General features: G+C 40.6%; 4 protein-coding genes across 5 annotated transcripts in view; 1 reads left to right on the forward strand and 3 right to left on the reverse strand.

Moving 5' to 3' along the window:
* Positions 1-9,794, reverse strand: part of LOC108287012 (histone H2A type 1-B) — a 12,428-nt gene extending 2,634 nt beyond the window's left edge. For both annotated transcript variants that reach the window (XM_017505187.2, XM_017505186.2), the window contains exon 1: positions 9,654-9,794. The gene's annotated coding sequence lies outside the window, so the exon portion shown is untranslated. The remainder of the gene's footprint in view (positions 1-9,653) is intronic.
* LOC108287078 overlaps positions 1-10,172 on the reverse strand; it is a 73,466-nt gene extending 63,294 nt beyond the window's left edge. The window contains exons 1-2 of the mRNA XM_037730158.1: positions 9,799-10,172; positions 6,156-6,285 (exon numbers count right to left, since the gene is read on the reverse strand). Coding sequence (XP_037586086.1) covers positions 6,156-6,285; positions 9,799-10,102 — 434 coding nt within the window. The 5' untranslated portion in view covers positions 10,103-10,172. The remainder of the gene's footprint in view (positions 1-6,155; positions 6,286-9,798) is intronic.
* Positions 10,173-15,503: 5,331 nt separating this feature from the next.
* Positions 15,504-16,516, reverse strand: LOC108287015 (histone H2B type 1-H). Its single transcript, XM_017505190.2, has one exon. It carries the CDS (start codon positions 16,479-16,481, stop codon positions 16,101-16,103), a length of 381 nt encoding a protein of 126 aa, XP_017360679.1. The 5' UTR covers positions 16,482-16,516; the 3' UTR covers positions 15,504-16,100.
* Positions 16,517-16,751: 235 nt separating this feature from the next.
* LOC108287008 (histone H2A type 1-D) lies at positions 16,752-17,287 on the forward strand. The gene has a single exon (XM_017505181.2). It carries the CDS (start codon positions 16,795-16,797, stop codon positions 17,185-17,187), a length of 393 nt encoding a protein of 130 aa, XP_017360670.1. The 5' UTR covers positions 16,752-16,794; the 3' UTR covers positions 17,188-17,287.
* Positions 17,288-17,342: the final 55 nt, after the last annotated feature.

Below are 17,342 nucleotides of genomic sequence, written 5' to 3' on the forward strand. Positions count from 1 at the left end.
AAAAAAAAAAAAGTCACTACTCCATAAGCAATCTCAGGTTTCTGAAAACAACACAGTACTCTGAAATATGGCACCTTGACATACTGATTATTCTAAGGAATTAGTAGAACAACATAGACAGGAATGTCCTTATGACCTTCCTCTGAAACAGGTTGTAAGACCCTCATGTGAGTATTGCAGAGTATGAGATGAATCTGAACAAATAGACCTTGCTAGAGTTCTCCGTGTTTATTACTCATATTATTTTTGTCTTATATTTCTGCATGACAACTCTTCGTCAAACCTAGTGTAAAAACATCAGGTTTGACCCCTTCTTTAGGTCTTTATTTCCTTGTGTCATGTAAAACTTTATATTAAATGTGTATGCTTTTTTCTTGTTAATCTGTATTTTGTTTCAGGGCCCCAGCCAATGAACAGAAGATTGGTTAATAGGAAAAGCTCTTTCCTCTCCTACAACATACACTAGGGATGGGTGTGCATCTGTGTTTCGTGTGTTTGTCTTTGTGGAGTACAGAAGCCATCATAACATGGAAAAGAGGTGGAGAAAAGTAATTCCAGAATGAAAATGTTTGAGAAATGTGTTTGCTAGGGCTGCCAAAAAAAAAAAAAAATCTTAAAGAAATCAATTCTGTCACATTTATGAAGACTACAAGTTCAAGATCAACTTAGTGAGCAGGACTGATTTTTTCTGAGGCCACTCTCCTTGAGTTTTCCCCTCCCTTCTCTTTCCTCTGTGTGTGGTCTGTGTTTTAATATCCTCTCATAAGGACACCAGTCAGATTAGATTAGGACCCGCCCCTAAAACTTCATTTTATACCTTTAAAGACCTTATATCCAAATAAAGTCACATGTTCAGGCAGTTGATATTGGACTTCAACAATCAAATTGTGGTCTGGGACAGATAAATCAGCCCATATAAAAAATTATGGTTGGCCGGGCGCGGTGGCTCACGCCTGTAATCCCAGCACTTTGGGAGGCCGAGGTGGGTGGATCACGAGGTCAAGAGATCGAGACCATCCTGGTCAACATGGTGAAGCCCCGTCTCTACTAAAAATACAAAAAATTAGCTGGGCATGGTGGCGCGTGCCTGTAGTCCCGACTACTCGGGAGGCTGAGGCAGGAGAATTGCCTGAACCCAGGAGGAGGAGGTTGCGGTGAGCCAAGATCGCGCCATTGCACTCCAGCCTGGGTAACAAGAGCGAAACTCCGTCTCAAAAAAAAAAAAAAAAAAAAAAAAAAAAAAAAAAAAAAAAAAAAGAAAAGAAAAAAAAAATTATGGTTATTAGGGTTCTAAATAGTACATGAAATAAGTATTTCAAAGGCATGTCAAACTCAGCGCAACCAAGACAGACCTTATTATACTCTACTCAGCTTCACTTATTCATCCAAGTTTGAGATCTAGCCTTCATTCCAGAGTACTCCCTTTTCTGCACGTTTAAAAACATACAAAGTCTTATTGATTCTATCTTCTAATTTTATGTTAATATTGTCAATATTTTTGTTTACTGTAGCTAAAAACTGGAATATTCATGTTGAAGAGTAGGACTTTGCCTAACACTAGGTTTTATCCCTAATGAAATATTATGCAGCTGTTAAAAATAATGTTTAAAAAATAAACAACATAAAATATGCTCATGGCATTATATGGGGTAAATCTAAGTTGCCAAATAGTGTATTCTTATTTATATTACATCACACATACACACACACACAGACACACACACACACACACACACACACACAATACAGTTGTAAGTAAAAAGGGGGACTGGAAGGGTCCATGCCAAAACATTAACACTGCTGTTACATTCTTTTTGGTGCAAGAGACAGCTCCTGTGAAGAGAAGTTTCTCTATTTGTCTCCAAAACTCTCAATGGTGTGGTTAAGAAATAGGAAACTCCCCTTAGGCCCTTTCCTCTCCAAGTCTCCTTGCCCTATGTCAAGAAAAAGTAATTCATTCCACAAGTAATTATTGAGAACCAGCTATGTACCAGTTAGCATGCTATGCAATACAAATAAACGAATAGAATAAATTTTAAAATACACTTACTAAGAAAATTGAAAAACGAGAATATTCTATCATAAAAGGAAAAAACAGAAAAAAGTAGACTAAGAATTATTTGTGAACCACCTAATAATCTGTGTGACTCTGAGCATATGTTCATGTTTGTGAAATAATGTCCTAATGACTTCAAAGAGGATCAAATGGGAAAGTTAATTTAAAAACTGGAAAATGACTAAGGACCAGAGGAACAAGGGGGATTAAAGCAAGAAAGTGACATAATTTAGGGTCATGGTTACTTCTGGAGGCAGTAGCAGGAAGATGAGAGATGAGGTCAAAGCAGTTCTTGGTAATGTAACAAACGTAACAGATATAACAAATATATCTGATTGACAATTGTGTTCCAGCATGGCCATCATATTATTCTTTATAACTTGTATATTGATACATTTTTAAATGTATCTAGAATTACAAACTTCAAAGCAAATAAAGAAAAAATAATGTGCAAATATGTTTGTGGAAAAGTCACTTTAATTTCTATAAAAAGAACTTATATAAATTGTGAAATATTGCTTATATAAATTTGGTTATGAAAAAGGAAATCCCCCTTATACTCCAAATGTTCGTAGACGCTCAAAAAAAAGAGTTGGCACTTAACAAAAATCTCTGCTACTATGTAAGGCTTTTTTTCCCCTTTTTTCCTTTTTTTTTTTTTAAGACAGAATCATCCAAGCTGGAGTGCAGTGGCGCAATCTTGGCTCACTGCAACCTGCACCTCCTGGGTTCAAGTGATTTTCCTGCCTCAGCCTCCTAGGTAGCTGGGACTACAGGTGTGTGCCACCATGCCTGGCTAATTTTTGTAATTTTAGTAGAAATGGGGTTCCACCATGTTGGCCAGGCTGGCCTCAAACTGCTTACCTGAGGTGATCCGCCCGCCTCGGCCTCCCAAAGTGCTGGGATTACAGGCATGAGCCACTGTACGCCCAGCCTGAAAGACTTGTTTTGTAAAGGATTCTTCACATGTACACTGAAGTATTTCATTTTATCAATTGTAAATTCATTTAAATTTTTGTTTAATTTATTCATATCCATTCATCCAGGTACTTATTCAGATAAACACATAATTTGAGTTTAATATGCTCAGTGCAAGAACTAGTTTTGTAAAAGATATGAGAATTGTTTCACATAATTGAAACAGTTGGGGGGTGAGGAAAGGGATTTTGTGTGGTTCCCTGTTGTTTATTATAAAGTCCACATTCCTTTCATTGGCCTAACAGGCTTCCAAATCTGGCACAAAGCCACTTGTCTAAGCATCAAACATCACTTTCAATACTAACATTATTTATACTCTTTTCTGACATTCTATTTTCTTTTTCGGTTTGAGATGGAGTCTTGCTCTTGCTGCCCAGACTGGAGTGGAATGGTGTGATCTCTATTCACTTTAGCCTCTGCCTCCTGAGTACAGCCAATTCTCCTGCCTCAGCCTCCCAGGTAATGGATAACAGGCATGTGCCATCACACCCAGCTAACTTTGTATTTTTAGTAGAGACAGGGTTTCACCATGTTGTTCAGGCTGGTCTTGAACTGCTGATCTCATGTGATCCACCCACGTTAACCTCCTAAATTGCTGAGATTACAGGCATGAGCCACCATGCCCAGCTTCTTTTTTGACATTCTATCTAGTATTTAATTTCCGCTTTGCTTCCCATGGGGCCAGGTTTTCACTGCCCAAATAGACTAGAAGCTCCTCAAGGGCAGGAAAAAATTTATCAGGGAGGTAGCAAGGAAGGATTGTAATGCTAAACAGTGTTGTTATGGTCAGCCTCAGGAAGACTATGATATTTGAACACAAACCTGAAGGAAGTGAGGAAACAACATCTACAGAGACCTAAAAGCTGAGTGGACCACGCAAGGGGAACCATCAGTACGTATTCCTGAGAGTGATGAGTACTTCTAGCAAGTTGCAGGAACTAGTGGAGTTGGCTTGGAAGTAGAGGAAGAGTAGCAGGATTTGAGGTCAAAGATGTAACGAAGATCAGACCGTGAGGCCTGTAACCCACTGAAAGGACCTTGGGTATTTCTGTAAGTGACATGAGAGTCATTGGAGGGTTTTTAGCTGAGAAGTCACAGGACTTGAATTGCCCTTTATTGGCATTCCTCTGGGAGAACGAGGTGATAAGTGTGCTGCAGTAATAAAGGTAGGAGATGGCAGTGGCTTGATCAGAGCAGTAGCAGTGGGAATGAGAAATGGTTGCATTCTGTTTGCCATTTCAAGGAAGTGCTCATAGAGCTTACTGATGGATTGTTATGTAGGATGTGAAAGAAAAAGACAAAAATGATTTCAACTAGAAGAGCAGAAATGCCATTCACCAATTTCAAGGTGGTGAGATTAGATATTTTGGCAGAAATAATGAAATTCTGTTGAAATTGGAAGTACACATTAATTGGACTTTCACTTAGCGATGTCAAGTAAATAGCAGAGTCTAAGCATGGAGTACAAGTAAACAGCAGGGTCTCCGAGTATGGAGTATGCACTGGTCATTTAGTGTTCACAACATAAATATGTGTACAGTGTCTCCACAGCAACAAGGAAACATCAGTTCAAAAGAATCAGATGGAATTTTCATTCTCCATGTCCATCTTAGAGTGATTGGAAGCGGCAGAGCTAAGGGAAGAGAAGGCAGCATCAAACAGAGCTCTGAAGCCGATTCCATAAATAGGCTTCATGATGCCTGTGAACACCTAGAATTCAATCAGGCGACTCAAATGTCCCAAAATATGTGGTGAGAGTGTGTGTATTCAGGAAAAACTGAACATATGGCTCTAACTTTAATAGATTTGATTGAGGATTCCAATGTTATTGTATACTATTACTACTAAGGGCATTTTTCCACATCTGTAAAATGGGGATAATATTCATTGTTTATTCTGAAAATCATAGGAGAAAAGGACAATTACTGAAGAAAGAACTTACAAAACTGTAAGTTAGGATTTCACATCATAAATACAAAACACTCTTTACTTCTTTGACCACAAGCTCAGTCCTTGAACTGTTTCTCTTTATTATTTACCTTCTTTCTTAAGAGACTTAAACTTATCTTGTGGCTTTTTTATTATGGCAATTATGCTTTGATAACTGTGAATTATGTTTCCATGTTTCTTTTAATCATCCATTTTGTCTGTCTTTTATACCCTACACATTCAGTAGCTCAGAAAAGAACTATCACTCTTACTTCAAAATATATATAGAATCCAACCACTCTTCACAGCTTCTACCACTAACACACTGGCCCAAGCCACTGCGATCTCAACTGCATTACTGTAGTACCCTCCTAAATGGTCTCTATGCTCCTACCCTGCAACCATTACAATTTATTCTTCATAAGCATCCAGATAGCTCATTAAAAACTATAAATCAGACCAGGCGTGGTGGCTCACGCCTGCCAGCACTTTGTAAGGCCGAGGCAGGCAGATCCTGAGGTCAGGAAATCAAGACCATACTTGCTAACACAGTGAAACCCTGTCTCTACTAAAAATACAAAAAATTAGCCAGGCATGGTGACAGGTGCCTGTAGTCCCAGCTACTCAGGAGGCTGAGGCAGGAGAATCGCTTGAACCCGGGAAGCAGAGGTTGCAGTGAGCTGAGACTGCGCCACTGTACTGCAGCCTCGGAAACATAGTAAGACTCTGTCTCAAAAAAAAAAGGACTTGCGAGGTGGCTCACACTTATAATCCAAGCACTTTGGGAGCCGCAGGTGGGTGGATCATCTGAGGTCTGGAGTTTGAGACCAGCCTCACCAACATGGAGAAGCCTCATCTCTACTAATAAAGTTCAGAAAAGTAGTCAGGCATGGCAGCATGCGCCTGTAGTCCCAGCTACTTGGGAGGCTGAGGCAGGAGAATTGCTTGAACCTGGGAAGCAGAGGTTGCAGTGAGCTGAGATTGTGCCACTGCACTCCAGTCTGAGCAACATGAGCGAAACTCTCAATATATGTGTGTGTGTGTGTGTGTGTGTATATATATATATATATATATATATATGTTAGATATGTCAGTTCTCTGCTCAAAAGCTTATAGCGGCTCCCACTTCACACAGAGTAAAAGAGTAGTCACACTCATCTACAAAGCCATATAGAGACTCGCCTCCATTTACCTCACAGAGCTCCTTTGGTTTTCCTTTGCACACTGTCCGATACTGGCAGTGGGTTCTTGACCCTCAGATAATAGAAATCGACCAATAATATAAGATGGATTTGAGCAAGGCAGTTGATTACGGTTTTCAGCTTGAGCAGAAAAGAAGATAGCAACCAGAAGAAAACTAGAAGCTGGCTCCTGGAAAGGAGGCAAGTCTAGGTTGTTATTCTCTGGGCTTCCTCCAGGTGACATCACGGCATGTTTGGGGTGGTCTGTTGGTTGCATCTTTGCAGTCCCTTGTCATGCTTCTTCCTGTGTCTCAGGTCTCATTGACATCTTAAACCTCCACCCAGGGGTGTGATTTTTAACATTAACATGAAGCAAAAGTTAGGTTAGGATAATCTAAGATCCTATAGTGAATGTTCATTTGGGGAAGGTCTTTTGGGAAGTCCATATGCTGATGGCCAGGATGTTTGTGATTAGAGTGTTCTATTTCTTTTATGTCTGATTGGTTGGTTTTATCAGTGGAAGCTTCAGTGGTTGCCAGGTTATGGAGCTGAGTGCCACTGCAGTCAGCACAGCATGTAAAGAAGTGTGGAGGGGTCCCTTATCCTGCCTTCCCTTGTGTGTCTCACCTCTCTCCCTTTTTCCAGCCACAATACCTGCTTGTTACCTCCCAATCTTTCCTACTTGGTCTTCTATTTGGAATACTCTCACTTTCTCAGTGTATTTGTTTCTCTATCACTTTATGAATAAAATTTTCCAAAAACATATCATTAAAATATCACCTCTCCCCACCACATGCAATGACTTTTCCTGCTTCAGTAATCTTCATAATAGATAGCACTCTGACAGATTATGCCTTATTTTGTGTACCCACATCCAATAAATATAAATTCAATGAACATAGACATATTGTTTTATCTTTTGTCATTCACTGATCTAATTCCCAGAGCACGGAACAATGCGTGGCACATGCTATGTGCTTGTTTTTGTTGCTGTTGTTAAATTAACATCCTCATGTTTTTCTGCTCAAACCGCTGCCTTAGCTCCAATAACATCATTGTTTTCATACACAAGTTCACACTTTTTAGAAATGACATTTAAAATACCTCCATTGATTTTCCTGATATCAAAGTATCACCCTAAAGATTAGTTGCTGGCTAGAAGAAAAATCTGATTTTCAATGGAACTATCACTGTAAACCAGCGATTTCTATTTTTTTTTTTTGGCAGTGTTTCTCTATTGCCCAGGCCAGAGTGCAGTGGTGCCACCTTGGCTCACAACCTCTGCCTCCCCAGTTCAAGTGATTCTCCTGCCTCAGCCTCCCCAGTAGCTGCTATTACATGTGCTGGCCACTGCGCCCAGCTAATTTTTGTATTTTTAGTAGAGTCAGGTTTTCACCGTGTTGGCCAGGCTACTATTGAACTACTTACCTCAGGTGATCAGCCCTCTTCTGCCTCCCAAAGTGGTGGGATTAGAGGCATGAGCCACTGTGCCCAGCCTAAACCAGTGATTTTTCTATCCCTTGAATTTACATGAACCAGATATCATGTGCCTTTTAGTGCAGTAGTTTGTAGATTAAATCTATAAACTGTACCTGACAGGCATATTAACTTGATTTCAGTTAAATGTATGGAAGTCTAGAAGTCACTTGTACTTAACAGGACATGGAGAGTAGAAAAGCCAAGTAAAATGATTAAGAATCAAGCCAATACAAAACAAACAAACAAAAACCCACAACCATTCTGTAAGTCTGGTCTCCAACAAATCAATGTCCAAAAATGGTAAAGTAGGGGAGAGAAGCCTGTTTTATATAAGAAAAATGGAGACACAATTAGTTATGGCTGGATCCTTCTATGAACAAACCGGATCTCTAAGACATTTAGAGCATAACTGGGATGTTTTGAGCACATGTCTTTTGTGAACAAAAGACCATGAGATCAAGTAGGAAGTAATAAAGCCTTTATTTTCCAGGGGGAGAAGCTATCCCAGGATGGGGTGAGCACTCTGTGGCAGTGAAGGGGTGCTGGAATATACATATGCCTTACAGAGTCAATCTTACATGCAAGTTGAGTAGGGTTGGGAAAATTCTATGAATATTCATGAGGAAACTCAGGCAGTTGTACTTTGGGAAAACATGTGACATACATTTCATGTTAACTATGGGGAGAATTTTTAGCATTAAAATGAGGTGGAATTCAGCTCGGTGTCAAAAGGTGAACTGTAGGGCACAAAGACAATTTGCGCAGTCTCTACAAGCTGGTTGAAGCTGGCTGGGGGTCTATGTCCACTTACCAATGACGAATACCAATAAAACTGGCTCTGTAATTGCAGTTGTGGCAGGAGTGCAAAGCAGGGGAAAGGGGTTTTTGACTGATCAATCAGAATCCGTTGTAAAAAATTTTAACTATAGTTGTTTCTACAACGCTTTCTAGCAGTTGGTTTCTGCTTACAGGAAAAAAACCATGTGGTAATTAATAACACTAGGATAACCAATCCATTTTTTTCTGCTAGCCATGCGACTCGATTATGTGGGAGTTTTAAGTACTCTAGACGTAGTAATTTGGGGTATAGCGTCCTGATGGCTGTATGTATACTATAAAAACTATCTTTGCTATTGTTAATTTGATTCTATACTGTTGTTCACTAAAATAACATCCTACCCACTTTTTAAATGTTCTCGTTACCTCCGGGGTTCAGTCTAGGTCCCGCTGCGCTCCAGATAATGTCAATTACTTTACAGGAAGTAAGGCTTTATTAACCCCTTGCTGCCGCTTACAAGAGGAAATTACAAATCCGTCTGCCGGACCAAAATTGGGTTGTTTATGTCAAGGGAAGAGCGAGAAAACAGGAATCAGGGGAGCATAAGGAAGCAATCATGCAGCGATCTGCTGAGTTTCAGTTCCTTGCCTGAGGCAAGTACGAGTTCCTAAACTTATTATTTGGCTCATGAGAAATGTTAAATTTCAAACTGTACAGTTTAAAGAGGGTCAGATGTTTATTGAATAAACGGTAGACATTAGAACTAATAAGGGACAATTGGGCTGGCTTCAATTCAGTAGACCAAATACATACTTGCAAAGTCTCCTCACGAGACCTTATTTGCCCCAGAGGCTTCTACACACCAGAAACTTGGTCGTTAAATTAAGTACTTAAGGGCTGCGCTCCTCACCAAAACAATTCGTTGCGATAATTCGCGAGTCCGGGCGCATTGCCAAGCGCGGCTTTGTTCCTCGCTGTCCGCCATTTTGGGCGACTAGTCTAAGTTTGCCAACTTCCTCTGTGGAGAACCCTGTAGTTAACTACTTAAATGCGATAAGGGAATCAGATTTGAGACACTGCTCCTCTAGTTCTCTTCATTGCAACTAAGGCATTAGCATCTCGCGAAAAGCTATAGCTAACAAAACAACTGCAATCATGATAGATCGTAGCCCAAAAAATCCTGTACTGTAACTTTAAATCTGTTCTGGGACACACACACAGAAAAACGAACAAGCAGCAAACGCACACGTACCTGTTTAACAGCAACATAAGAACAAGCGATTATTGGAGTTGGAGAAGTCACTAGCTCTTTTACGGAAAGGTGTGGGCGGCCCTGAAAAGGGCCTTTGGTTTGGGAAGTCGCGATGTTGAGGCGTCGGACTGGGAGCCTCAGCCGCCGAAGCCGTACAGAGTGCGTCCCTGCCGCTTCAGAGCGTAGACCACGTCCATCGCAGTCACGGTCTTGCGCTTAGCGTGCTCCGTGTAAGTGACCGCGTCACGGATCACGTTCTCCAGAAACACCTTCAGAACGCCGCGAGTCTCCTCATAGATGAGGCCAGAAATGCGTTTGACGCCGCCACGACGAGCAAGGCGCCGGATGGCTGGCTTGGTAATGCCCTGGATGTTGTCTCGCAGGACCTTACGGTGACGCTTTGCGCCGCCTTTACCTAGACCTTTTCCTCCTTTGCCACGACCAGACATGACTGCGACAACGAGAAAAGAAATTTGAAAAAGCTGAAAGACACGCGAAGGCGGTACCCTTATATGCCCGGAATGCGGACCTGATTGGAAACTGAATACGCGCATACGGGAACTTTGGTACCGCCTGCTGGCCCCACCCCTCCAGCCCAGACCCGCATAACGTCACCAACGGCTACAGTCCTGGTCAGCACTCCGTGAAGGCGTCTGTACGATTCTTGCATCCCCAAAGAGAAAATTTAGGGCTGTTTTAACAACTGAGATTAAATACATTAACGTGTATAAGTTAATATCATTTGCTGCTTGGGATCCTCTAGGACGTTTGAATCGGAGTCGGCTGTCACAAGTGGAACTGCAGCAATCTTCCTTGTGTTAAGCTTTGTCACCCCACGCCCCGTCACATTTCTACTGCTTGCTCTCTTGGTGACCGGAGCCCCCTTAGGAAGTGTTTGAAAACTACAAGACCTCACCCTCTTCACCATCAAGCCAAGAAAAATCTGACCAAAATGGTTTTCTTCCCAAACAGAAAAGCGTGGATATTAGTGATTTGATTGAGGAATTCTGGTTCTCGCTGTGGAGGCCTGTGTTCCATTTCTGGCTTTTTTTTTCTACCTTCAGTGTTTATTAGAATTTATAATTCTTATTTAAATATGTAGCTAACTCGCAAATGTAAACACAGTAACTTGGCTGGGCCCGGTGACTCTCTCCTGTAATCTCAGCACTCTGGGAGGTCAGGGTGGGCGGATCATGAGGTCAGGAGTTCGAGACCTCTGGCCAAAATGAAAAACCGTCTATCCTAAAAATACAAAAAAAAAAAAAAAATAGTAATCCTGGCTCCTCAGGAGGCTGAGGTAGGAGAATAGCATGAACCAGGGAGACAGAGGTTGCAGTCAGATAAGACCGCACCACTGCACTGCAGCCTGGGCAACAGAGCAAGGCTCTCTCTCAGAAAAACAAAACAAGACAAAGAAAAAACAAAAACAAAAAATAGTAATTCATTGTTGTGTTGTTTGCTTCTCTATTCCTACTTTTCTCCTTGGTGCTGATAGCAGCCTTTATCACAACAGAATTGGCAATGTGTAGTAGTCCTGGGCATTAAACAGGTGAGTGCCCACAGGCTTTTAGAAGAAAAAGTGGTGTTGGGACTCAGAAAACAGTAATACAAAATGAAGGCCTCAGCAGTAATTTTTTCTCCTTCTTCCACCTTCCTGTCTCACCCTCCCATTCTGCCCAGAAGCTAGCTGTAGGAACTGGATTCCTTCCTCCCCCAGATGGAACATGTATACCAAAGTTAGTCCCAAAGCTAGCCATAAAACATAAAAAATAGGGCGCCCCAGTCCGGTAGCTAAGCAAACATAAAACATAATGACTCCAATTTTCCTTCTGTTTTTTTTTTTGTGTGTGTGTATAAACTGGCCATAAAGAAGTTATCTGGCCTACCTCGGTTGACTGTAAGTCATAAGACGGTGTTTCCAGAGAGGGTCCTATCCCAAGCACATGGGGAGAGAATGCTGCCTGCTGCCTCCAAAGCCCAGGAATCTAGACAGACAGACCTTGTTGGGTTTCTCCACTTAATCTAGCATTAGCTCATACTCTTTGTGTCCAATCATATTTCTACACAGCTGTCCATATATCGTTGAACCTAAGAATAAAAATGCATGATTTCATCTGTATCTTTGGGTCTTCAATCAAGGCTTCTGTGTACATGTTAGTTAGTTTGTTAGCCCTTATTGCAAATAATGTGCCTGTAGTCAGTGATTTTCAGCAAATCTTTAGAGAGCAAAAGGAAAACTTCCCCTTCACACATTTATTTACTAAGTTTTCTTTTTGGCCATCTGGATGCCATTTAGCTAGGAAAATTGGGAACATGGGAGGTGCTAAAAGGAAAGAGGTTACAGAACTCTGTTCCTGTCAGTATTATTCTGGCGACGGACTTTTACAGTGGCATCAGCAATTTGTTCCAGTTCCCAATTTTTCCCCCTACGCTCCCAGAATCCTCTTCATTGCCCCACTCCTCACCCTGATCTCACAGAGTTCTGAGCCCCATCTCCCCATGCCTGCCCTCCAAACTTCTAGGTTGTAATAGTACCACATTTTCTTTGTGCCACCTCCTTCATTTGTCTCCTGATTCTGTTAGTTATCTCTAGAATACACGGTATATGCTTTTGTTTTTCAGTCTTTCTGTACCTGTGTAGCTTTTATTAACTTATCTTTATAAAAATGATACAATTGTTTTTGTCGTCTTGACTGGATATTTACTGATATGTGGCACTGAGCATCCTTTAATTTAAAGGGCATTTTCAACTTTACATTTTAATTTATTATCTAACTGAGCTTCCTCTTTATCATCAGGGACTTTGATAATCATACAAAACATTTTCCCTGACCACAAAAAACTAACAGTCTGGGGAGGGTTTATCACTGTCTGTAATACTATACTTGTGATATCACTATCCCACATGGAATAAATGCGTATAAAAAATTGAGAGATGCTGAAGTGAGGTATATTTGACTGCACCTTATAGGCTTTCTTTTCTTCTCCTAGCTGAAGTAAGCTGCACTTTTTGACTGACTCAGGACACTTAAAAATGAATAAGGAATCCACCAGGAAAAGGGATGTATCCTCGTGCCTAGGAAAGGAGGTAATCTGTGTAAAAGTTCTCAGAAATCTGTAGTAGTGATTTTTAAAAATTCTACCAAGGCATTTTGTTTTTAATTTTTTGAGACAGTCTCCTTCTGTCACCCAGGCTAGAGTACAGTGGCATGATGTCACCTCACTGCAACCTCCCAGGCCCAAGAGATGCTCTTACCTCAGTCTGCCAAGTAGCTGGGACTACAAGCACATACCACCACACCTGCCACATATTTTTTGTATTTTTATTACAGATGGGGTTTGGCTATGTTGGCCTGATTGGTCTTGAACACTTGGCCTCAAGTAATCTACCACCCTTGGCCTCTCAACATGCTGGGATTATAGGAGTGAGCCACCATCCCCGGCCCCATTTAGACATCTTAAAAAAACTTTTTTTTAATATTTAATTTTTGTGGCTGTATAGTAGGTGTTACGTATTTATGTAGTACATGAGGTATTTTGATACAGGCATGCAATATGAAATAATCACATCATGGGAAATGGGGTATCCATTCCCTCACACATTCATGCTTTGTGTTACAAACAATCCAGTTACACTCTTTTAGTTATTTCAAAATGTACAACTAAGTTTATTAAGACATATGTGAAAGAGCATAGATAGCATCAAAAAATTATGGTTGGAAATAAATTGTGGTTGGAATTTGAATTCTGATATATAAATAAACTGTTTTTCACATTCTTTGTTCCTTCCCTTTAAAGTGATAACATTACTAACATTAACTTTATTGCCATTTTGTGAAAACAAATGCAATAATTACAATAAAAATAAACATTTTAGAGTATTTTTTCGAGTTATTTCTATACATTGTAGTTTTTTCATCAATCTCATATTTATAACATAACTGGCAAGCCTTCTGAAGTATTATGTATTATAATCAGAAGTAATAATACTACTACAAATGAGCGGAGAATGCGGTGCTCCAAGACCTTAGGATTTCGACTGTGAAAACCAAATCAAACATGGAGAAACTAAACAAAAACGAAGTGTAAACTGCTGCTGTTAAAATCACAGCAATATCAAAATGCGGTGAGCCTGTGATATTTAGGAAACATTTACATGCTTCTATAATAATTTTAATAATATTTACACATTTGTTTTTAAATATATAAAATTATAATTTAATAGAACATTAGTTAATATATAACTAAGTTCTTAAATTTGTATGGGTATATTGGTTTCCTATTGCTGGCTTGAAAACATCACATTTTATGATTAAAAGATATAAATGTATAATTATATTGTTTTGTAAATTGGGACTCAGTCACAGATATTACTGAGTAAAAGAATCAAGGCGTTAGCTTATATTAACTAAAGAGCTAAAGAAAGCTGGTAGGCCAGGCGCGGTGGCTCACGCCTGTAATCCCAGCACTTTGTCTTTCTACACCATAGATCATGGTCCTTTTCTTGCATTTTCAAAGCCAGCAATCTATGGCCAAATGTTTCTCGTGCTGCCATATCTCCAGTTCTCTATTCCAATTCCTTCTTCTACTTGTAAGAATCTTTGTGATTATATTGAGTTCATTTGTAACATCCATGATAATCTCCTTACTTTGAGGTCAGCCAATTAGTGGCCTTAATTCCACCTAAACCTTAGTTGCCCTTTGTCACAGAACCTAACAAAGACTCCAGGAATTTTCAGATTCCAGGGATTAGGATGTGAACATCACCGGGGTAGCATTATTCTGCTTAATGCAGTATGTCACAATATTTTTAGAATCTGATAGAAAGGTATGTAATTTATGTTCTGGGAAGGGGAAACACATATGGCCACATTTTTGCATATGATTTCAGAAAGATGTTGTATTCCCTTAAAGCTGACATAGACCTTAGTTTAGATATTTACTTCTGGAATGACAGAAAGCAAAAATTGGGTGCTATACCAATTGCAATTTGCACATGAAGCTATTTAGTATTTTCAGTTTTTGTTTTTCTAGGTTTTTCTTGCTGCTTTCATTGTTTTCATTTGGGTTTTGTTTATTTGAATGTTCATATATGCTCTATATGTACTGTGTTCTGTATTCATTTATGTGCTGGTTAGGGAGTGGGAAGTTGAAAAAATTATGGACCAGGCGCAGTGGCTTACACAATTAATCTCATCACTTTGGGAGTCTGAGGGTGTTGGATCATCTGAGGTCAGGAGTTGGAGACTAGCCTGAGGTCAGGAGTTGGAGACTAGCCTGGCCAACAAAGAGAAACCTCGTCTCTACTGAAAATATAAAAATTAGCTGGGCGTGGTGGTAGGCTTGCAGTCTCAGCTAGTGGGGAGGCTGAGACAGAAAAATCGCTTGAACACAGAAGGCAGAAGTTGAAGTGAGCCAAGATGGTGCCATTTCACTCCAGCCTTGGCAACAATAGCAAAACTCATTCTCAAAAAAAAAAAAAAAAGAAAGCAATAATATAGAATAAATACTTTTTTCTTAACTGGGTTGAAATTCTAAGAATATTTTTTAGAAAATATTTTTAGTATTCTTAAAATACAAAAATTTTGTAAAAATTCTATTTATTCTATAACAGATGCCATTCGTAAATTTATGATCTTAAGGTCTGTAATTACAAGAAATACAGTAAAACTTCAGTATCATTATAAGATTACATACAATAGAAAATTTGTGGTGTTTGTAACTAGAGTGCCAAAGTATTTTTCATTTAAAAATTAAAACTTTTGCCAATCAGAATAAAAAGGAACACAGGGTGTCCACCCTGAAGGACAAAATGTCACAAACTTTAAAAAGTAGCAAGAAAATATTTTAGGTTAGAGGTGTTTATTTCCTGGACATCCAATCATTACTCCCAAATGGCACTTTGCCAGTGGCCAAAATAAAACAAGAATAATTATTATTGTTAGTATTGCATCCAGGTACCAGTGTTCATAGTTTTCAATTTTCATGAACATTACTTGTCTTGGTTTTCTTATATTTTGAAGAATTTGTTTTAAGCAGGTAAATGCACCAGTGCTGTAATGACTAAACTGGAATACTTTTTTCCCTCACACAATAGCAAAAGAATCATTACCTAATTACCAAAGTTCTTTCCACTTCTTATAAAACTAATTTGACAAGGGACACATCACAACACAAAATAAGAAAAATGTCCATATCAGCACAATGGGCTAACCTTGTATTCAGCACTTGGGATCAAATTAGCTGGGCGTGGTGTACCACTAACCTACAATTAACCACAGTATTTTGCATTCAATCAGTCAATCCAGTCACACACCTGCAAAACACAAAAAAGGATAAAAGCAAACCTTTTGGTAAAGACAGAAACTATGCAGGTAATTACAACTCTATAGCTGAAAAAGTGGGTGGCTCTTAAAAGAGCCTTTGGGATTGCGTATGACGTTAAAATTACTTAGAACTGGTATACTTGGTGACGGCCTTGGTGCCCTCCGACACGGCGTGCTTGGCCAGCTCCCCGGGCAGCAGCAGGCGCACGGCCGTCTGGATCTCCCTGGAGGTGATGGTCGAGCGCTTGTTGTAATGCGCCAGGCGGGAAGCCTCGCCCGCGATGCGCTCGAAGATGTCGTTGACGAAGGAGTTCATGATGCCCATGGCCTTGGAGGAGATGCCGGTGTCGGGGTGGACCTGCTTCAGCACCTTGTACACGTACACGGAGTAGCTCTCCTTGCGGCTGCGCTTGCGCTTCTTGCCGTCCTTCTTCTGCGCTTTAGTCACCGCCTTCTTGGAGCCCTTCTTCGGGGCGGGAGCGGACTTGGCAGGGTCAGGCATGATAGACACACACTTCGTAGATTACCTAAAAAGAAATGACAAGTGTCCTCTACTGCTGGTAATATTTGTAGAGCTCATATGCAAAATTGGCATTTAAAAACGTAGACAGTGATTGGCTAAATTGTCTCTGGATACGCTGTGATATGCAAATTAGGTGTTCCTCATGGTGCTTTGCAATTGGTTGATTGTTTTAGCCAATAAAACAGTATTATTTGCAATGCGACCTACAAGTATAATAGTTTCTCACTTGCTAACAAAACTCTATTTTACATTTTTCTTTTCACTATTGAAAAATCTTTGCGAAGGTATCAAAATGTCTGGACGTGGAAAGCAAGGTGGAAAGGCTCGAGCTAAGGCTAAGACTCGCTCATCTCGTGCCGGTCTCCAGTTCCCCGTAGGCCGCGTGCACCGCCTGCTCCGCAAGGGCAACTACTCTGAGCGGGTCGGGGCCGGCGCGCCGGTCTACCTGGCGGCGGTGCTGGAGTACCTGACCGCCGAGATCCTGGAGCTGGCGGGCAACGCGGCCCGCGACAACAAGAAGACCCGCATCATCCCGCGCCACCTGCAGCTGGCCATCCGCAACGACGAGGAGCTCAACAAGCTGCTGGGCAAGGTCACCATCGCGCAGGGCGGCGTCCTGCCCAACATCCAGGCCGTGCTGCTGCCCAAGAAGACCGAGAGCCACCACAAGGCAAAGGGCAAGTAAAACGAGAACGCCTATTGGATCTTTTCGGAAGCAATCTTAACCAAAGGCTCTTTTCAGAGCCACCCATGTATTCATTAAAAGGGCTCACATGTTCTGTTAAGTGCCTTACTGTTTTTTTTAGTAATTTTTTCCCCTACGTATGTTGGTGTCCTTAC

This window comes from Cebus imitator, unplaced genomic scaffold, assembly GCF_001604975.1.
Source record: "Cebus imitator isolate Cc_AM_T3 unplaced genomic scaffold, Cebus_imitator-1.0 Scaffold335, whole genome shotgun sequence".
Taxonomy (NCBI): Eukaryota; Metazoa; Chordata; class Mammalia; order Primates; family Cebidae; genus Cebus; species Cebus imitator.